The sequence below is a fragment of the Daphnia pulicaria genome, chromosome 6 (assembly GCF_021234035.1).
Source record: "Daphnia pulicaria isolate SC F1-1A chromosome 6, SC_F0-13Bv2, whole genome shotgun sequence".
NCBI classification, from domain to species: Eukaryota; Metazoa; Arthropoda; class Branchiopoda; order Diplostraca; family Daphniidae; genus Daphnia; species Daphnia pulicaria.
In genome coordinates this window covers 2,143,531-2,165,236 of record NC_060918.1, presented here as the reverse complement: position 1 = coordinate 2,165,236, position 21,706 = coordinate 2,143,531, and the positions used below count along the sequence as shown (strand labels likewise).

General features: G+C 41.0%; 4 protein-coding genes, 1 long non-coding RNA gene and 1 pseudogene across 11 annotated transcripts in view; 2 read left to right on the top strand and 4 right to left on the bottom strand.

The window, feature by feature from the left end:
- LOC124343710 overlaps positions 1-21,706 on the bottom strand; it is a 46,238-nt gene that overhangs the window by 12,334 nt on the left and 12,198 nt on the right. The window lies entirely within an intron of this gene.
- LOC124343746 lies at positions 1,829-5,553 on the top strand (annotated as a pseudogene).
- Positions 6,072-21,596, bottom strand: LOC124343595. 2 transcript variants are annotated; one of them, XM_046796976.1, is made up of 14 exons: positions 20,929-21,596; positions 20,329-20,867; positions 20,140-20,271; positions 19,844-20,066; positions 8,973-9,457; positions 8,786-8,905; positions 8,493-8,716; positions 8,236-8,403; positions 7,451-7,675; positions 7,306-7,380; positions 7,090-7,244; positions 6,506-6,668; positions 6,299-6,424; positions 6,072-6,148 (listed from the first exon to the last, which is right to left on the bottom strand). In XM_046796976.1, the coding sequence occupies exons 1-13, from the start codon at positions 21,216-21,218 to the stop codon at positions 6,407-6,409; spliced, it is 2,817 nt and encodes a 938-aa protein (XP_046652932.1). In that variant the 5' UTR covers positions 21,219-21,596; the 3' UTR covers positions 6,072-6,148; positions 6,299-6,406. The 2 variants fall into 2 exon arrangements, with proteins under 2 accessions (XP_046652932.1, XP_046652933.1); XM_046796977.1 differs by lacking the exons at positions 6,072-6,148; positions 6,299-6,424; positions 6,506-6,668; ... (5 more) ...; positions 8,786-8,905; positions 8,973-9,457 and adding exons at positions 16,185-16,438; positions 16,579-16,707; positions 16,784-17,539; ... (4 more) ...; positions 19,083-19,202; positions 19,266-19,777 and having other exon boundaries at positions 20,929-21,593.
- On the bottom strand, positions 9,622-12,061 carry LOC124343701 (serine/threonine-protein kinase/endoribonuclease IRE1-like). Of its 3 annotated transcripts, none has more exons than XM_046797143.1 (6): positions 11,662-12,061; positions 10,991-11,596; positions 10,622-10,934; positions 10,013-10,560; positions 9,821-9,949; positions 9,622-9,745 (listed from the first exon to the last, which is right to left on the bottom strand). In XM_046797143.1, exons 3-6 carry the CDS (start codon positions 10,918-10,920, stop codon positions 9,642-9,644), a joined length of 1,080 nt encoding a protein of 359 aa, XP_046653099.1. In that variant the 5' UTR covers positions 10,921-10,934; positions 10,991-11,596; positions 11,662-12,061; the 3' UTR covers positions 9,622-9,641. The 3 variants fall into 3 exon arrangements, with proteins under 3 accessions (XP_046653099.1, XP_046653100.1, XP_046653098.1); XM_046797144.1 differs by having other exon boundaries at positions 10,622-10,940; positions 11,203-11,596; XM_046797142.1 differs by having other exon boundaries at positions 10,622-11,596.
- LOC124343718 (serine/threonine-protein kinase/endoribonuclease IRE1-like) lies at positions 12,204-13,619 on the top strand. Of its 2 annotated transcripts, XM_046797171.1 has the most exons (4): positions 12,204-12,265; positions 12,334-12,641; positions 12,734-13,242; positions 13,309-13,619. In XM_046797171.1, exons 2-4 carry the CDS (start codon positions 12,355-12,357, stop codon positions 13,500-13,502), a joined length of 990 nt encoding a protein of 329 aa, XP_046653127.1. In that variant the 5' UTR covers positions 12,204-12,265; positions 12,334-12,354; the 3' UTR covers positions 13,503-13,619. The 2 variants fall into 2 exon arrangements, with proteins under 2 accessions (XP_046653127.1, XP_046653126.1); XM_046797170.1 differs by having other exon boundaries at positions 12,208-12,641.
- LOC124343896 lies at positions 13,750-14,765 on the bottom strand. Its single transcript, XR_006919420.1, has 4 exons — positions 14,493-14,765; positions 14,301-14,423; positions 14,055-14,235; positions 13,750-13,965 (listed from the first exon to the last, which is right to left on the bottom strand). It is a non-coding gene; the product is annotated as an uncharacterized LOC124343896 (long non-coding RNA).

The following is a 21,706-nucleotide window of genomic DNA, read 5'->3' as shown; positions in this document are numbered from 1 at the left end:
TGGTTATGAAAAATAATCTAACTGATAGTAATAAAAGTACTAACACAAATTACCCAAGCAATGATGATGAGATTGCTGCTGGTGTAGGTCCAGCAAAAGAAAAACTGGCCTACCTAGTGGTTGGCTCAAGCCTGAAATCTGTGAATTTTTGCACAAAGGAAAAAGTTACATAATGCATACAAACTGCCATGTGCCATGCATTGACAGGGGGTTTACTTGATAAATGCTAGTCTTAACATTTCACACACTTTGGAACAGATTTCTCTTCAATTTAAGCTCCGATTATCATTCTATATTCATTCTTAGTTTTAATTACCTGCTAAACAGCATGGAGGGTGTATTAAACGATTCCATAAAGAGAACGAGACCAGAGCTGACAGCTGAGACGACACATATTTTATTTCGAAACTGGTGAAACGAAATGAAGCAGACGACTGACGAAGTGACGACTAATAGTAATATTCTAATTAGCCAGCAGGCTAAGCTATCGATAGAAATAATCAAAAATCGACGAAACGGCCACAACAAATTTGAAAGCCATTTGCTTATTTTTTTTTTTTTAATGACATTGAGAAGAAAAAAAGAATAATAAAAAGTTTATTTTCTTGTTACGAGGATTCCATTTGGTACCGCAGTTTGTTTTCTTGGTGTTGGCATTTGACCTTTCAAGCAATGAACCATTGGTAAATCTATTTCCTGTTATTTCTCTACATCTTCACTCTAATTTAATTCAATTACATAATGTTATTAATTATATTTCTTAATGCTTATTCTGAAAAAAGGCTTAAACTGCTGAACCCAGTGGTAAGTATAGTGTCTTTTCCTGTCCGAACTATAGCGCAATCCTTTAATGCGACATTCATGAATTTCAGGATTCATTCAGGTCAGCTCTTCTTCAAAGGAGTATACAGATTTCACGTTGTTCTGCTTTTCTCTTTCCTCTGCAAGTGGTGGAGATGTTTGCCACCGTCATTCCGCCTGTTGAGAAATTCGGCCGACGAGACACCTTTTAGGCTACACTTTTCTGATGGGGGGTGTTTTGCTCAGGTGAATTGACGCATTGCCATTGGAATTGTGTGAAGGCTTCATTTCTAATTTGTTTGGGGCATTGGGCAAGGCAGCCTGCTGTGCCGTTGTTAAAGACGAGCCGGATCGCGAAAAGGAATTGAGTTATTTTTGGTCATGGAATGCCTGGTTGTCCTCTTGGTGGGCAACACAAACAACGCGGCAAGTTTCAGTTATCTATCCGGAATTCCAGATGAAATAAAATTGGAATTTTCTTTGGCAGACGGAAAAACCCTTCGCACCTTTCAGCGGATTTCACCTATCCCCTGAAATGACTCCTGCCGGAATTGAGCGATCTTAAAACGTGATCTCAATACTACGATAGTCTCTACACGCACGGACAAAGTGAGTCGCCAGTCATTTGTTTGGTTCCGTCGAATATCTCCGACCTAACCCTCTAAACCTATCCCCAAAAATCCGGGAGAGGGAGCGGCTAAATTGGAAGGTGGCTTCGTCCGTTTTTGGCTACATGCCTACATCGGCCACTACCAGTCGATTTTTACCGGATGGCGGCCGAGAGCTGAACAGATGGCCTGACGGATAACACCCATATTTACGCGAACCTGTTCGGCCGTTTGCTGCAGATTCTCCATCACGAAAATTGGAAAATAATCACTCGAGTGAAGGGGTCGTGACTGTATTCAGTGTATTGGACGCCAATGCTCGAGAAAATTTTCTGGAACCATCTCAGCTGGACAATCTCCTCCTCCCAGCTAAGCAGCATGCCACCAGCAACCTCGCCCAATCTTTGATTTTATTCGCATTTGTCGCTAGGTGGCATGCAGTTTGATCTTTGGTCGCTAGATGGCGTCAGTGATTGTTTTGTTTATTTGCATCAGTTTTTTGCCTTTTTGGCCACGACGATGCCCGTCAACGTCAAGGCGTCAACGTCAAAGATGACAAGAATATGAGCAGTGATGACGGGAAGAAGCTGGATGACAGTTTGCCGGCAGCTTTGGTGTAAACCTAATCAATATCGTTACAGGCAGTGATATTCAAACTGATTCCGCCCTGGCTGCTGGTGCCTGCCCGTGTATGCTGGCCAAGTTGCTTCTTCATTCCCAGATGAAAATCGTCAAGGAGACTGCCTGGACCGTTTCTAACAATGCCTGCAATGCCATCCAGATCCAAGCTCTCAGCACCAACAACATTATATTCATTTGTTGGCGGACGTGGTGGGCAAAGGCGACTTCAAATGCCAAAAGGAATTAGAGCTCTTGGGCCATCACCAACATCATTTTGGGTAATTTATTTTATTTTTGCTAGTGTCTTATTGATTCTTAACTAAATAACTATTTTTCTTATTAATTTCAGGTGTCAATGTCGAGCAGATTGCTTTGTTGTGCCAGTTTGGGTGCTATCACTCCAAACTGTGCACTTTGCTGGAGGCCAAGGAACACACTATCTCTAGACTGTCTTGGTCGTGTTGGACGGCTTGGCTATATTTTGGACGCAGCCGGGAAAATGGACGAATTGTAGAAAGTTTCTCTGCACATCGAAGAGTTTGGTGGTTTGGAACGCATTGAAGATTCCCAGAGTCACGAAAATTCTGAGATTTATCGCAAATCGCTGTCCATTCGGGAGCAGTACTCTTCCTGACGGAGAAGATTGTCATCGCTCGTGTGATGCAATGGCGGTGCTGCCGATCGGTCCGGATTAATTCATCCCGGCGACGAGGTCGTCGTAAGTTATCGATCGATCCCCATCACTTTTTGGCTCGTGCGTTTTCGATAACTTTTCAATTCCTTCCGATTGTCTTTTTGGCAGCAAAACGCCGAAGGAACCATCACATTGAAATTAATCCCGAGCGAAAGTCAAAGGCCGTCGAGGGAGAACCTCGAACGAGTTCGAGCGCTTTTTGATTTCACAGCTGCCCTCGATCGATACATTGTAAGTTTCGGCATCGAATAAATCAATTATATTATCTTTGTGGCTTTGAATTGCCGCCTCGTGGTTGTTGCACAATCATTTTTTTTTGTCTTTGTCTGTATTATACTTCCGTTAAGCCGTGCAAGGAAGCCGGACTGGATTTCCGAAGAGGAGATATTATTCATATCGTTAGTCAGGACGATCCTTAAACTGGTAAAAACTTTTACTTTGTTTTATTATAGACAATTAACGAAATAAATCATTGGTTTAATAGGTGGCAGGTGAGACATGAAGGCGATAAACAGATGCGTGCGGGATTAATTCCCAGTCGAATGTTGCAAGAGAAACGCATCGCTTACGAACGGGCCCACTCGGCTGATAACGCCGATCAGCGAGGTTAGTCTCTTTTCATCGCGATGGTTATCGATTTTTTTTTTAATTAAAAAGGACAAAAGTCTTATAAAAAAGATTTGGCCTGGTGCACGAAATAATTAAGAGGATTGTAACCGTTTGCCAAACTTTTTGTGTGCCATTTCGACCATTTGAATAGTTGTAGACCCACCCATAAAAGAAGGACCAGCCAGTTGTTTGATTATTGAATTCGACCGACCTCTTTTTCTCTTTTTACGTTTGCCATCATAACAGTTTTATTGATGTCGGCTCGCTCCCCCTTTGCTCTTCTCATCCAATAGAAATCAATACCTTTGATGTTTGGGATCCAAGAAAATCGATAAATCTCCTTGTTTAACCAGAGATTTAGACGTTATACAGACTCTGTTTGTTTGATTTCGGTTTGCAGGTTGGCTGATGTTGACGCTTGATTGATTCTATTTGATTCTCATTCCTTTTGCTTATGATCCGTCTATTCTTTTGTCCGTGTGTTTATTTCGGTTATTTGGCTGCTGCTTCCATACCCTGTTTTGACCTTTAACCAAAAATGAAATGAAAAAGAAAAGGGTTGCAGTCCGGCCCGCTCGATGTGCTCCTTGAAAAGTGAAAGGAGCAGTCCCACTCAAAAAGTCATGTACGCTCTGGCAGAGAACGAAGATTTCGACCGGCAAGAGATTGTCACTTACGAGGAAGTGGCCCGTCTGATGCCGTACCCGGCCGTTCCCCGGCCCATCGTCCTCATCGGTCCCCCAGTGTCGGCCACAACGAACTGAAACGGCGCCTCATCGCCCTCGACCCCGACAAATTCCGCACAACAATTCCATGTGAGAAGAAGACCAAAACATTTCGCTGTCGAAAAATAGTCGCGTCGACACTCTGGCTCAACTTTTGTTTGACATTTGTGACATACTGTAGATACTTCGCGGTTGCCGAAACCGGGCGAAGCGGACGGAGTCTATGATCATTTCCTCGACCAACAGCAGATGGAGCGCGACATTGACGACGGACTCTTTGTCGAATTCGGCGAGTACAAGGGCAATTTGTACGGGACGGCCAATCGGAGTATCAAGGAAATTATCGAATTGGGTTACACTTGCATCATCAATCCTCACCATCAGGTTCTTAAATTTTAAATTTTAGTTAATTGTCTTTTAATTCTATAACATTTGGCTCACAAACAGGCGCTGAAAACGTTGAGGACGGGCGAGTTTAAGCCGCACGTCGTCTACATCAAACCGCCGGGCTTTGCCGTTTGCGTGAAACGCATTCGGCCGCCTACGCCCGTTCGACAAGAATTCGTCGCGCGGATTCACCGACGACGAGCTGGCCGAAATGATCCGCAGCGGCCAGCGGATCGAACTCCACTACGGCCACCTTTTCGACGACGTCATCGTCATCGGCGACCTGTCGACGGCCTTTGAGCAGCTGCTGGTCGTCGCCCGCAAACTCGACACCCAATCCCAGTGGGTCCCCGTGTCCTGGGTCGTCTGACGACCGTCTCTTTTCTCTTCTCTTTTTAATTCATTTCGATTTGATTAGGCATTTCCCCCAATTAAGAACAGACGAGATAATTTTTAGACTTTTGACAGGAGGAGCTGGTGAGGAAAATGAGTGAGAAATACTGGGATAGATCTGTTAGCTAATTATTGATATATTGTACATAACAACTGTTGAATCTGCCATTCCCGTCCCTTTTTTATTGACAAAAACTGATTGATTTTATCATTTATATTTTTCGCCCGCCCCTCGTCCCAGTTGAGATGATTTCAGTTGCGTGCAGAGACTCAAAGTATAACAAACATTTCACGATTTCTAGTCGCCGTCGTCTATTCAAGAAATCTTCTTCTTCTCTTTCGATAGTTGCCCGACTATGCATTTTTCCCAATATTTCAATGTCTTATCCTTTTATCCCACCCACCCCAGAAATAGAAATCTCTTCTTTTATGAATCAATAATTTAATTACCATTATCGTTCGCCATCATCGCCATTATCGCCACATCTAGGGTCCCCACACGATTTTCACGGTTGTCAAAAAACCAAAGTTGGTTTTTCCTTTTGTTCTATTACGATATTTGTGTGTCGCCCCTCTCATGGTCAGTAAAATCCCAGTAAAAATATTAACGAGACAAAATTAACCCAAAAATTCCTCTGCATTTTGTTCCCCCTCGTCAATTTCGTTTGTATCATTTGCGCCAATTTCCATTCAATGTATAGGAAATTGTCAGTTGCCGGAGCGTTCGTGTTTCATTTCAAATACCATTTGGAATAGCCACACAAGATTTTATTTTGTCATTTAGAAATCAGTACCAGGTAAATCTATAAAATAATTAAAATAAAGATAATCAAACAAAGACGACATACTAAATATTTTTGGTGGTTGTCTGGTTGAATAGGTTGAACAAGTTAATATATAAATAGCCGTAACGAAAGAATGAAAAATTTACTTCTTCGAATCTTTGAAATGTTGCAAATACCCCCAATGTTGGGGTTATTTCACGAAAATGAATCTCCGCTGGATGGATTTTTGTTGTGTCGCAAATTGGCAATATGTTCATCACCAGTGTAATTTTATTTCAACAAAGTTGTTTTTTCTTTTCATAATTTCATGAAGAAACTGGCCCATTTGTCTCATTACATGAAATTACATGAAATTGGCTGACTTCACTCGACTTGTCACATATTCACTCAACAACATGTTACAGCGGGTGAATCTGGTTGTCCATCCGCCGCGAATGTTTCTTATTCCTTCGTCAATCCTCTTGGAGATCTTTAATCTTTGCTTGGCTTTTCATTCTGGCCGACGGCGTATTCTACGACATGAACCTAATAATATAAATATGTGGTTATGACATAAGAATGAAATGAAAGTACATTATAAAAATAGAAATATGCTACGGGGGGGGGGGGGAGGGCGGAGGGGCATGGTTGTTATAATGTGCCTCTAAGAAAACGAATATTGTTATCCGTTGATACCTTGTTGCCATCGTATGAGTCGAATTCCAATTTGTAGTCAGGGACATCCGTAGACGAAGACATCAACCACGAGAAACGATCGCACAATCTTATATTTCCTTCCTCGATTTAAACGGGTTCCCAATTCTGAAACAACGTTGAATATATTCAATATTGTATTACAACCCAATACCACACCATCTTAATCGGTTCCGTTTTCTTGTTTACCTCAGTTGACCAGATGATCAATTTCTCATCCTCGTCCATTGATGCGAGAAACCGCCCGTCGGGTGAAAACGGCAGCGAATCTGCATTTAAATGTTGAATGAGAATTCTTGTCTTTTCCTTTGCCAGCGGAGTCCAAATGACAATACTCCCCTCGGCCAATCCACTGTATAATAATGAAAATGAAATGAAAAATGCGAAATTGCTTCCCTTCCTCCTTGTCCATATTTCCTGCCGCGGGGAAAAGGAAATCCCTTCTTGATTCCTTCAATCCCAAGGGATCCGCATACGCAACTTAATTGAGCAAAGATTTAAAAAAAATAAACTAAAATAAACTCGCGCACGAAAGTGCTAGCTTGCTTGCTTCCATGCTCTTGTTCATGTTCATGTATGTTCATTTTTCTTGCGTGAGAAAAAGACATTCATTGAGAAAAATAACAAAATGTGGACGCAAATTTGTAAATCCAGAATCAATCCAGAAAATCCATTTTTTTACGATTCCAATCCGTTGCTTAACTCAAATAATAATATAATAATATGGAAAAGTGCGTGCAGACCTGCGGCAACCCGTCCGTTGATAAACTCACCAAGCCAAAATGAAATTGTCGGCCGATTCCCTGGCCGCGTCCACTCCCTCGTCGTCCGTTGGTTTCCCGTTTCGACGCCAAACCAAACTCATACAATTGTCATTGTCATCGACCTCTGTGTCGTGAATGGGTTGGTCGCTGTCCATTGACCAAATCTATTCGAAACACGACAAGTTCAACATGACACGCCCATTCAAAAGAACAACGACAATTTACCGTCATGCATTTGGTGGATGAACAAGCGGCCAAACATTTCGTCCTTTCGTCCCATGCCATGTCTAATATCGTATCCTTAATGAAATAACAGAGAATAGATTATCGAGAATGTGCAATGACATGTTAATGGGTAAACGAAACTCACGGTCTCGCTTTCATGCTGGAATCGTTTAACGAGTTGGGCGGAAGTCGTCGATTCGTCAATTTCCCAAATTTCAATTCCCCTGCCTCTACGTAAGCCGAGAGCGACTCGATTCGCAGAGATCCACTGGAAACTCCAGATCTCTTGCTCTCGTTCGATTGTGTAGAAATGAAATGACCGTTGGTCGATAGGGCAGGAATTGAACAAGAAAACTTTTCCAGGTCCGGACTAAAAAGAAGAAAAAGTTAAAATTGGGAAAAAGACGCGGCCATTTTAAGAGAACGGAAGATGAGGAGAGGGAGCGTTCACATTAATACGTCACGCTTCGGGGGGGGGGGGGGAAGGGTAACAAAAATGTGACATGGGAGGACGGAGGAGGCCTAAATATGACGTCACTCGGCCATCACCACGCCCTCTAGAGCAAAATTGGTTTTTTGTTACAAAAGCTTAGATTTATCTGACACGAAAAAGGGTGGGGGTGGGGGTTTAGCATTTTGTGACGTGCAATGACCAAGGGGGAGGGGGTATAAAAAATCGCCAAATTGCGTGATGTAGTACGTGAAGGCTCCCAGATTGCGCCAATCAAAAATGATTTCACTAAGAGGTGAAATCATGTACGAAGCCATAAGATAAAATTACAAATGTTATGATTCTAATAATAGCGTCAACTTAACAGGTTGGACTTGAAGTTATTGATCGAATATTTCGCAGAAAGAGGGGATTACATGTACGTGTCACTGACACGTAGAAAACAGTGGAAACAAATTAGAAATAAAGAAACAACTTACTCTCTCAAAAGCAGCGAATACGTTTGGCCTGAAGGGATTCCACTCGATTCGATTCAAATCTATATATTTGTCTAATTTCTTTTGAAAGAGAATTTCGCCACTTGGATAACTCCAGCACACGATAACGTCATCTTCGCGGGAAACTGCAGCCAATTGAGTTCCGTCCACCTAAACAAACAATTAAATAATTAATTATGAGAGGAATCAAACATTTATTGCAACTTAATGATTCAATCTCTTCACAATTAAATTATTACATTCCATTCAATCTTCCTAATTTCTTTGACATGTCCAATTTGAAACTTTTTTTCGTCCTCTTTCCAATTAGAAAAAGGAATGGACGAATTCTCGGCAGAAAAGAAAATAATTTCATCTTGAATGCCGCAGGCGAGAACTAATTTCTTCGGGTGGAAACGGGAGACGATATATTCGTATCTCTCACCCACTGCTGGCACTAATCGATCAACTCTTTTGAACTGACCTTTTATTATATGCAAAGTTAGAAAATAGAAGACTGATTTAAAATATCAGAGAAAAATTGGATTAATACGTGATGCAGTTAACTTTGTCGTCAATTGTTCGATAATCTCGGGCAAAGAGATTCTTTGTTCTTTCGGCTTTATCATTTTTCCAATCAATTCGTATATGACACGATCATCGCCTTGCAAATCTATGATCAGAAAAATGTTGAACAGCTCTTAGTAATACCATAATGCAAATACAAATGAAATACTCACTTTGATTGTGTTTATTGAGCTCTATTGGTTTGTTATTTAAGATGTTCATCATAATAATTGGATTAGAATTGCCGAACGGGTGTTTACCGCGGGTCAGGAAGTAGGAAAAGACGCAGCCGGCAGCGAATGTGTCGCTTTGGATTGTTCCGTGCGGATATTCAGTGATATTGTCGTCCATAAGCTCCAAAATTTCGGGCGCCATCCACTTTAGGGTTCCTTTCAATCCACTCTGAGTAAATGTCCCCTGAGGACTTATTTTCTTGACATATCCGAAATCGGACAATTTCATTTGGACGGGGGTCGTCAATGAGATGAGAATGTTGTCCGGTTTGACGTCGCGATGAACTAAATTTCGTGAGTGGATGTAGTGCAATCCATTGGCGATTTGATACAAGACTAGGCCATCTGGCGGTAATTCCGGTCCGTTGTATTTCTTCTCGCAATAATCTTTCAGTGTCCCGGCACATAATTCGAGCACAAGGCATCTGCAAAGAAAATTGAAAAGTCAATGAATGTTTCAAATAGAAATGAATTTAATTCCACTAAGTTACGTTTTATCCCGTGAGTCATCGATGTGCAAAAGTTTCAGGACATTTTCGTGGTTCAACCGGAGATGTTCCTCCATTTCCCGTTTCTGCTCTTCTTTTCCTTTATCATCTAAATGCACCTTTACTGTAACTTTAACTGCAACGGCATTTCCTTCGTATGTTCCTTTGTACACGATTCCAAACGCCCCCTTGCCGAGTTCGTTCTCCTTTTTTCTTCAAATCGCACTGCACAATACATTCACAATAACGCGATAAGTTAGGGTCAAATTTTAAAAAAAGTTCTTTCTGCAACAAACTTACGAGGAAGGGCCTTCATAAAACAGGTTTTGGCAATCAGTAACCAACTTTTACCGTCGGTCGGTGGATTTCCAATCATGTTTTTTATGGGCTCGTAGGCAAATTCCCATATGCCCTTTTCTTGTTGTTTGGCTGAGAAATGGACATTAACAGTAAAATCTATTTGTTTTTATTAAGATTAGACGAAAGAATTACTTTGTAATAAGTTGACAGGATTTCGCTTTTTAATGTTTTCCAAGATTGACGACGCGTCGTCACCAAAGGGATGCACACCCCGGTTGAGAAAATAAAAACAGAGGCAGCCTGCTGCAAATATATCTTGATTATAATCTATCGGTATAGGGGTCTGCTGGTTACTGTCGGTGGTTCCATCTAATATCCAATATTTCCTTTGGCAAATATCTTGTTCTTTCCCCAGTTCCTCGGTGTATTTCAATCTTTTTGCCGCTCTAGGAAATGAGTTTCCATCTTGGTCGTTTGACTCCGCTTGACTGTCATCAAAACGGTCGCCGAATTTACTCAACCCAAACTCGGATAATTTGATCATCATCCGCACCGGATGTGCGGAAGCGATTAGAATTGTTCGGGGCGTCAAATTTCCGTGTGTACACTGCTCTCCGTGAAGATACAAAAGCCCTTCGGCGATTTGGCAAAGAACTTGGGCATCAGATGGCATTGGCCCCTTGTAAAAGCCTTTGCAAAACTGCTCCAATGTAGCGTCGTAACGTTCCAGAGCAAAATATCTGCACGTATAAAATAAGCTGTAGGCCATAGAAAACGTGAAATCACTTAAAAAATAATCACCTCCATTCATCCATATCTTCGTAGCTAATAATTTTGAGGACATTTTCGTGTTTGATGGGATCCTCTCGAGTATGGTTGTTGAAGATATCTTTCCATTGTTCGCAACAATCTGTTACCTTAATCTTCCTCACCACAATTTCTTCTTTTGAATCCTCCGCCCTTTTGAAATACCCGCGGTACACCAAAGGATCCAAGAATGGATCGCCCCGCCCTTTGTTATAAAGTGGCTCATTTCTACAATGGATGTTCTTCCCTTTGAAGAGAAGATCCTCTTCCTTATGACGCAATGGGGGCTCCATAAAATCAGCGAAATCTGAGACTATTTATTATAGACGAATTGATTAGATTATTATAATAGACCTACGGTACCTCCGTTTTAGATGAAAAATCTAAAAAATACACGTCAGCAAAGAATTCCGTTAAGCAAAATTAAACCGTTTTCAACTGTTGCTACGTTAACAATTTCTGAAAAACCCGTTTGACAATGGGGACAAATAACAACTGGGAAGAAATAACGTGAAGACAAACAATTAAAGAGAAACCAAAGCTCGTGATGATGAAATTTCGGGACTGAGACCTACTTTTGACTGCAGCAAGAGACCCTCACACTGCCCTCACACGCTTACGCTTCGGGATTTTTATTGCTTTCCTCTTTTGGTTGGCCTGTTTCGTCATTTGGTGGACAGCGACAGGCAGCAGCGGTGCCACATCAGAACATTATAGGACACCCATACGTAACATTTATTCCATCAAATTTATTAGAATTTTGCGTCTGACGCCATTGGGCGACTCATACGAAAAACTTTTGGACATCAAAACGGGTTCAGCCGGAATTAATTCAGGCAAATCTTTCATGTTGTTGTTGTTGTTGTGATGATGGCCTCCAGCTGTTCCAACAGGATCGTTGAGTGGGTGGTGGTGGTGGTTGTTTTTCACTTGAAATGGGGGAGGTAACAGCATCATTACTTGGCTAGCCTTGAATCAATTACACATCAATCAAAACATTTGATAAATTTATTGAAGAATTGTTGTTGTGTTACCTGTTGTTGTTGTTGATAGAGTTGAGCACTTTTACTCTGATGGGTCCCACTAGGTAAGATGGACTCGAGTTGCTTTAAATACATCTGCACTTAATTTAGTGTTTTTAGTTGTCAAATGGTATCATCATGAATAAACGTCAAACAACATAAAAAAAAGTATTTAAGGAAAGAAAAAATTTGTTTAGAGAAAGAAAAATCTTTTTTTTTTCATGGGATTTTGATTTTCTAAACGGCTTGCTGCTTGCACACTGTTTGTTGTTCACAACACTGTTTTGCAACCTACAACACTATTACAGACATTTTTAGTTTTCTCTTTGCGAACGTTCACTATTCAAATGTTATGGCTGGCCCAGTGCTGGCCTGGGCCGCTGCCCGCTGCCCGCTGGGCTGCAGAGTGCAGACTAAGTATCGTAACGATGGCAACCAAACTCTGAAAAGACGTCTTCTCGCACCTAGTGACGGAGAAAGAAACTAATATATTGCCTTCGGCAATAATAGCATCTAGCCCTCTAGCCCGAGTATCTTGCACTTTTTAGCAGTAGCGCCTCTGTCCTCATAATCTTCTGTAGCAACTAGCAAGTTTAAATGAATTTTATCTTATTTTGTATGTGTTAAAATTCATCATTGGAAAGAGTTTTAGTTTCGTATAGTGATACTTGTCTCGTTCAACAGGTGGATGATTTTTTAAAAATAATGGCAAAGGAGATAGTGATAAATGAACTACGGTGTATAAGTGATGGGCAATTCAGCAAGGTTTTTCACGGCACCTACGATGGAATTCCAATTGCTGTCAAACGAATTTGTGTAGAAACAATACTCAGCCAGGATGAATTCCAAAGGTTCCATTACCTTGATTCACCAGAGCAGTCTCAAAGGCCACACCGACAAGTCAGTTTTGTGAGAGAAGAAAGTGCCTTAATACAACTTAGTCATCCAAATGTTGTCAAATTGTTTGCTGTTAAAGATGAACACCCTTTCAGGTATTAAAAGAGTTTTAATTATTGCTATCGGAGGAATGCTGAACAAGTGTTAAAATGTATAGACAAGTATTAATGTTTATTCAACAATGTAGGTGTTTTGCCATGGAATTGTGCACCACATCACTCCACCAGTATTGCCAGGATTTTAATCGAAAACTACCAGTAGGCCTACCACCCATGCCATCCGATGCCACTGTTCTGTTGGACATAATTCGTGGTCTCCGATACGTTCACTTCATGGGTCTAGCCCACCGGAACATCCATCCGAAAAACATTCTTATTTCCTCATCTTTGCCTGTTGTAATCAAATTGGCTGGTTTTAGGCTGAGCAAGCCAGTTAACGATAGAGGATCACATTCAATTAGCCGAAGTGACGGAAGTGTATGCTACAAGGCGCCGGAAATGTTGGTTGACAATCCGGATAAACGGGGCTCGATCGCTAGCGACACATTTTCCGCAGGCTTAGTCTTCTTCTTTTTCCTTTCGAAAGGTTTTCATTTATTTGGTTCTAATTCAATTCGTATTCGAGCAAATATTGTCAGCCTTGTTCAACCAAATGAAGATAATGATGGCCGTGAAGCTAATGGAGTCAACTGGGACAGTAAATTCACTTGTACATTTTAGTTGGAAATAGATTTGTAATTTTTTGTAATTTTATTTTATTCAGAATTACCTGACGTCCAAATGCATTTCGAAGCATTAATCAAGTCGATGATTAAACCCGTACCTGGCGACAGGGTCCGTCTTTGTGATGTCGAGTCGATTTTGAATGAAATAGTTGGAGTGCCCATGGATGAACCCAGACCTCAACACATTTTACAACAAGAGGAAGAAAGCGACTCATTTGATTACCGCATGTGATTTTGTGTTTTCACTCATAGATTTTTATACACCAATTTGAGTCAATCTACAATTGCTGCCAACATCTAGGTAGTTCACTCTTTTTTTTACGGCGATAGAATATGTTATTATGTATAATTCTTATTCTTAGTTCATTAATAGTAACAACACTAATCCGAGCAGTTTTATCTAGTACTACATTTGTTTGTTGCCGAAATCACTCGAATGCACACCCAGTTTCTAGCCGCGAATCCAGCAACCAACTTACGATTGTTTAAGTAGTTGTATTTTAAAAACAGAAAGAAAAAGAAAAGAACATCAGGATATGAAACGGGCGGAAAGTGTTTTCCCTGCCGTGTTATTGCTTGAATGCGGATCCGTAAACATGGGTCTTAATTTAATTCTTGGGGGCAATTCCGTAGACGCCCAAAGCGCCCTTCTAGGAATCCATGTCATCAGACAAGACACCGCTGGCAGCCAACGACTTCAGCAGAAGACGGCCAAAGTCCTGAAATAAGAAAGCAAGCAGAGTAAGCTTCGCTGGTAAATAAAAATCAAATAGACGTGTCTCACCTCCCGAGCACTACGGGGAATGCTACGAGCAGCGTGGGTGTAACGCATGTAGTCGATGTTGCCTAGAAGTTACAGTTTGTTGTCCATGGTCGAGATTATGGTGTCCAGACGGTCAGCGACCAGGGCGACTTTACCAAACTTGGCGAAGTATTTCTGGATGCGGGGAGTCTCCTCGAAGAACCTTTTATTAAAGGGGTTGAAAGCTTAGCATTACATTCAATTATAAAGGTTAATTAAATTAATTACTTGATCGTGATGGAAGAGACCATCGTATTACGGACACTTTTGATGTTCTCCCAGCTCCACTGGACGTCGAGAACTTGGTGGGCAGACAATTTGTTCTGGGGATCAGCCAAATCTTCGGGGTCCCTATCAAGTTGAACACAATCATATAAAATGAGTGTCAGTGATGTAATGTAACAGCCAATTTAGAATTACTTGAGGGTCTTGGAGATGCAGCAACCAAAGCGGTAAGTCCGTTCTTCAAGACACTCAGCGTTGAAGTCGCTGCCCAACTCTTCAGCGAGGACTTCCTCGAGGACGGCAATTGCTACAATTCGGCGAGTACAAGGGCAATTTGTACGGGACGGCCAATCGGAGTATCAAGGAAATTATCGAACTGGGTTACACTTGAATTCTCAATCCTCACCATCAGGTCCTTAATATTTTAAATTTTAGTTAATTGTCTTTTAATTCTATATATTATTTGGCTCATAAACAGGCGCTGAAAACGTCGAGGACGGACGAGTTTAAGCCGCACGTCGTCTACATCAAACCGCCGGGCTTTGCCGTTTTGCGTGAAACGCGTTCGGCCGCCTACGCCCGTTCGACATTAAACGAGAATTGGTCGCGCGGATTCACCGACGACGAGCTGGCCGAAATGATCCGCAGCGGCCAGCGGATCGAACTCCATTACGGCCACCTTTTCGACGACGTCATCGTCAACGGCGACCTGTCGACGGCCTTTGAGCAGCTGCTGGTCGTCGCCCGCAAACTTGTCACCCAATCCAGTGGGTCCCCGTGTCCTGGGTCGTCTGACGACCGTCTTTTCTCTTCTCTTATTAAATTCATTTCGATTTTATTAGGCATTTCCCCCAATTAAGAACAGACGAGACAATTTTTAGACTTTTGACAGGAGGAGCTGATGTGGAAAATGAGTGAGAAATACTCGGATAGATCTGTTAGCTAATTATTGATATATTATACATAATTAACTGTTGAACCTGCCATTCCCGTCCCTTTTTTATTGACAAAAACTGATTGATTTTATCATTTATATTTTTCGCCCGCCCCTCGTCCCAGTTGAGATTATTTCAGTTGCGTGCAGAGACTCAAAGTTTAACAAACATTTCACGATTTTTAGGTGCCGTCGTCCCTTCAAAAACTTCTTCTTCTCTTTCGATTGTTGCCCGACTATGCATTTTTCCAATATTTCAATGTCTCTCCCTTTTATCCCACCCCCCAGAAATAGAAATGTCTTCTTTTATGATTCAATAAGTTAATTACCATTATCGTTCGCCTCATTTAGTGTCCCCACACGATTTTTAACGGTTGTCAAAAAACCAAATTTCCCATTTGGTTTATCTTTTGTTCGATTACGATATTTCTGTGTCGCCCCTTCTCATGGTCAGTAAAATCATAGTAAAAATATTAACGAGACCAATTAACCATAATTACCCATTAACCATTAATTAATTTAAATTCCTTTGCATTTTGTTCCCCCCTCGTCATCTCGTTTGTATCGTTTGCGCCATTTTCCATTCAATGTATAGGAAATTGACAGTTGCTGGCGCGTTCGTGTTTCATTTCAAATTGCATTCGAAATAGCCACACAAGATTTTATTTCGTCGTTTAGAAATCAGCACCAGCTGAATCTAAAATAATTAAAATAGAGATAATAAAACAAAGACGAGATAAATACTAAATATTTTTAGTGGTTGTCTGGTTGAACGGGTTGAACAAGTTAATATATTTTAAATAGCCGTAACGAAAGAATGTAAAATTTACTTCTTTGAACCTTTGAAATGTTGCAAATACCCCAATGTTGGGGGTATTTCACGAAAATGAATCTCCGCTGGATGCATTTTTGTTGTGTCGCAAGTTGGCACTATGTTCATCTCCAGTGTATAATTTTATTTCAGCAAAGTTGTTTTTTTTTCATAATTTAATGAAGAAACTGGCCCGTTCGTCTCATTATATGAAATTGGCTGACTTCACTCGACTTGTTGCATTCACTCAATTACATGTTACAGCGGGTGAATCTGGTTGTCCATCCGCTGCGAATGTTTCTTATTCCTTCGTCAATCCCGTCAATCCTCTTGGAGATCTTTAATCTTTGCTTGGCTTTTCATTCTGGCCGACGGCGTATATTCTACGACATCAACCTAATAATATAAACATGTGGATATGAAAGAAGAATGAACTGAAAGTACATTATAAAAATAGAAATATGCTACGGGGAGGGGGAGGAGGGGCATGGTTGTTACGTGCCTTTAAGAAAACGAATTTTGTTATCCGTTGTTACCTTGTTGGGATGCCATGAGATGAATGCCAATTTGTAGTCAGGGACATCCGTAGACGAAGACATCAACCACGAGCAATAACGATCGCCCAATCTTATATTTCCTTCCTCGATTTAAACGGGTTCCCAATTCTGAAACAACGTTGAATATATTCAATATTGTATTACAACCCAATACCATCTTAATCGGTTCCGTTTTCTTGTTTACCTCAGTTGACCAAATGATCAATTTCCCATCCTCGTCCGCTGATGCGAGAAACCGCCCGTCGGGTGAAAACGACAGCGAATCTACATCACCTGAATGTTGACGGAGAATTCTTGTCTTTTCATTTTTCAGCGGAGTCCAAATGACAATCCTCCCCTCCCTCCCCTCCCTCCCCTCGTTGCCAAGTACACTGTATAATGAAAATGAAATGAAAAATTCGAAATTGCTTCCCTTCCTCCTTGTCCATATTTCCTGCCGTGGGAAAAAGGAAATCCCTTTTTGATTCCTTCAATCCAAGGGATCCGCTTACGCAACTTAATTGAGCAAAGATTTAAAAAAATAAACTAAAATAAACTCGCGCACGAAAGTGCTAGCTAGCTTATTGCTTTCATGCTCTCCTATGTTCATGTTATGTTCATTTTCTTGCGTTAGAAAAAGACATTCATTGAGAAAAATATCAAAATGTTGACGCAAATTTGTCAATCCAGAATCAATCCAGAAAATCCATTTTTTCACGATTCCAATCCGTTGCTTAACTCAAATAATAATATAATAATAATATGGAAAAGTGCGTGCAGACCTGCGGCAACCCGTCCGTTGATAAACTCACCAAGCCAAAATGAAATTATCGACCGATTTCCTGACCGCGTCCACTCCCTCGTCGTCCGTTGGTTTCCCGTTTGGACGCCAAGCCAAACTGAAACAATAGCCATCGACCTTTGTGCAGTGAATGGGTTGGTCGCTGTCCATTGACCAAATCTATTTGAAACACGACAAGTTCAACATGACACGCCCATTCAAAAGAACAACGACAATTTACCAAAATCCATCCGTCGCCAGAACAAGCGGCCAAACATTTCGTCCTTTCGTCCCATGCCATGTCTAATATCGTATCCTTAATGAAATAACAGAGAATAGATTATCGAGAATGTGCAATGACATGTTAATGGGTAAACGAAACTCACGGTCTCGCTTTCATGCTGGAATCGTTTAACGAGTTGGGCGGAAGTCGTCGATTCGTCAATTTCCCAAATTTCAATTCTCCCGCCTTCAAATAAGCGGAGAGCGACTCGATTCTCAGAGATCCAATGGACACTCACGATCTGTTTCTCTCCTTCGATTGTGCAGAAATGAAATGACCGTGGTTCGACAGGGTAGGAATTGAATAAGAAAACTTTTCCAGATTGAAACTAGAAAGAAGAAAAAGTTAAAATTGGGATAAGAGACGCGGCCATTTTAAGAGAACGGAAGATGAGAAGAGGGAGCCTTCAATACGTCACGCTTCGGGGGAGGAGGGGGGAAGGGTAACAAAAATGTGACATGGGAGGAGGCCTAAATATGACGTCACTCGGCCATCGCCACGCCCTCTAGAGCAAAATTGGTGTTTTGTTACAAAAGCTTAGATTTATCTGACACGAAAAAGGGTGGGGGTGGGGGTTTAGCATTTTGTGACGTGCAATGACCAAGGGGGAGGGGTAGAAAAAATTGCCAAATTGCGTGATGTAGTACGTGAAGGCTCCCAGATTGCGCCAATCGGCGCTAATCAAAAATGATTTCACCTCGGATTTCACTAAGAGGTGAAATCATGTACGAAGCCAGAAAATAAAATTACAAATGTTATGATTCTATTAGCGTCAACTTAACAGGTTGAACATGAAGTTATAGTCAAATATTTCGCAAAAAGAGGGGATCACATGACGTTTCCCTGACACGTAAAAAACCATGGAAACAAATTAGAAATAAAGAAACAACTTACGGTTCCCGTATGTAAAGCAGCGAATACGTTTGGCCTGAAGGGATTCCACTCGATTCGATCCATATTTTTGTCTAATTTCTTTTGAAAGAGAATTTCGCCACTTGGATAACCCCACACGATAACTTTATCTCCATTGGAAACTGCAGCCAATTGAGTTCCGTCCACCTAAACAAACAATTAAATAATAAATTATGAGAAAAATCAAACATTTATTGCAACTTAATGATTCAATCTCTTCACAATTAACTTATTACATTCCATTCTAGCATCCTAATTTCTTTTACATGTCCAATTTTAAACTTTTTTTCGTCCTCTTTCCAATTAGAAAAGGGAATGGACGAATTCTCGGCAGAAAATAAAATAATTTCATCTATAATGCAGCAGGCGAGAACTGGTTCTTTCGGGTGGAAACGGGAGACGAAAATTCCGTATCTCCTCCGCACTAATCGCACAACTCTCTCGAACTGACCTGTTATTAAATAAAACAACAAAAATAATATAACAAAATAGTACTGATTTAAAATATCAGAGATAATTTTGATTTACGGGATGAAGTAAAATTCGTCGTCAATTGTTTGATGACCTCAGACATTGAGATTCTTTCCTCTTTCGGCTTTATCATTGTTCCGATCAGTTCGTATAGAGCACGATCATCGCCTTGCAAATCTATGATCAGAAAAATGTTGAACAGCTCTCTAGTAAATACCATAATGCAAGTAAAATGCTTACTTTCATTGTGTTTATTGAGCTCTATTGGATTGTTATCTAAGATGTTCACTGGAATTTGATAAGAATTGCCAAACGGATGTTTACCGCGGGTCAGGAAGTAGAAAAAGACGCAGCCGGCAGCGAATGTGTCGCGTTGGATTTTTCCGTGCGGAAGTTCCTCAGAGTCAGACGAGCTGTCACGACTTGACTCTTCCATGTTTTCCATAAGCTCCAAAATTTCGGGCGCCATCCACTTTTCAGTTCCTTTCAATCCACTCTGCTCAAATGTCCCTCGAGGACTTGTTTTTTTGACAAATCCAAAATCGGACAATTTCATTTGGACGGGTGTCGTCATTGAGATGAGAATGTTGTCCGGTTTGACGTCGCGATGAACTAAATTTCGTGAGTGGATGTAGTGCAATCCATTGGCGATTTGATACAAGACTAGGCCATCTGGCGGTAATTCCGGTCCGTTGTATTTCTTCTCGCAATAATCTTTCAGTGTCCCGGCACATAATTCGAGCACAAGGCAGCTGCAAAGAAAATTGAAAAGTCAACGAATGTTTCAAATAGAAATGAATTAAATTCCATTACGTTACGTTTTATCCCGTGAGTCATCGACGTGCAAAAGTTTCAGGACATTTTCGTGGACCAACCGGAGATGTTCCTCCATTTCCCGTTTCTGCACTTCTTTTCCTTTATCATTTAAATGCACCTTTACTGTAACTTTAACTGCAACGGCATTTCCTTCGAACGTTCCTTTGTACACGACCCCAAACGCCCCCCTGCCGAGTTCGTTTTCCTTTTTTTCTTGAAATCGCACTGAACAATACATTTACAATAACGCGATAAATTAGGGTCAAATTTTAAAAAATTCTTTCTTCAACAAACTTACGAGGAAGGGCCTTCATAAAACAGGTTTTGGCAATCAGTAACCAACTTTTACCGTCGGTCGGTGGATTTCCAATCATGTTTTTTATGGGCTCGTAGGCGAATTCCGCCCATACGCCTTTTTCTTGTTGCAGAGCTGAGAAATGGACATTAATCTATTTGTTTTCATTAATATTATAAACGAAAGAATTACTTTTTAATAAGTTGACAGGATTTTGTTTTTTAATGTTTTCCAAGATTGACGACGGGTCTTCACCAAAGGGATGCACACCCCGTTTGAGAAAATAAAAACAGAGGCAGCCTGCTGAAAATATATCTTGATTAGGTGTAGGGGTCTGCTGGTTACTGTCGGTGGTTCCATCTAATCTCCAATATTTTCTTAGGCAAATATCTTGTTGTTCCCCCTGTTCCTCGGTGTATTTCAATCTTTTTGCCGCTCTATGAAATGAGTTTCCATCTTGGTCGTTTGACTCCACTTGACTGTCATCAAAACGGTCACCGAATTTGTTCAACCCAAACTCGGATAATTTGATCATCATCCGCAAAGGTTGTGAGGAAGCGATTAGAATTGTTCGAGGCGTCAAATTTCCGTGTGTACACTGCTCTCCGTGAAGATACAAAAGCCCTTCGGCGATTTGGCAAAGAACTTGGGCGTCAGATGGCAATGGTCCTTCATAATAACCTTTGCAAAACTGCTCCAGTGTAGCGTCGTAACGTTCCAGAGCAAAATATCTGCACGTATAAAATAAGCTGTAGGCCATAGAAAACGTGAAATCACTTAAAAAATAATCACCTCCATTCATCCATATCTTCGTAGCTAATAATTTTGAGGACATTATCGTGTTTGATGGGATCCTTCTCTCGAGTATGTTTGATGAAGATGTCTTCCCATTGATCGCAACAATCTGTTTTCTTCATCTTCCTCACTACGATTTCTTCTTTTAAATCCTTCGTCTTTTTAAAATACCCGCGGTACACCAATGAATCGCCCCGCCCTTTGTTATAAAGTGGCTCATTTCTACAATGGATGTTCTTTCCTTTGAAGAGAAGATCCTCTTCATTATGACGCAATGGGGGCTCCATAAAATCAGCGAAATCTGAGACTGTTTAAAGGGCTGCTATATAGACGAATTTATTAAGTTATTATAAAAGACCTACGGTACCTCCGTTTTAGATGAAAGATTTAAGAAATACACGTCAGCACAGAATTCCGTTTAGCCAAATGCCACCGTTTAAACTGTTGCTCCGATAGCAATTTCTGAAAGACCCGTTTGACAATGGGGACAAATAACAACTGGGAAGAAAAATAACGTGAAGACAAACAATTAAAGAGAAACCAAAGCTCGTGATGATGAAATTTCGGGACAGTGACCTACTTTTGACTGCAGTAAGAGACGCACCCACATTGAGGCTCGCACTTCTGGATTTTTATCGCTTATCTATTTCATCCTGTATCGTCCTGTTCGTCATTTGGTGGGCAGCGACAGTGCCACATCGGAATATTAGGACACGTACATAACATTTATTCACAAACATTCTTTTAGATTATTATTTTTAAAAAATTTTTTTGA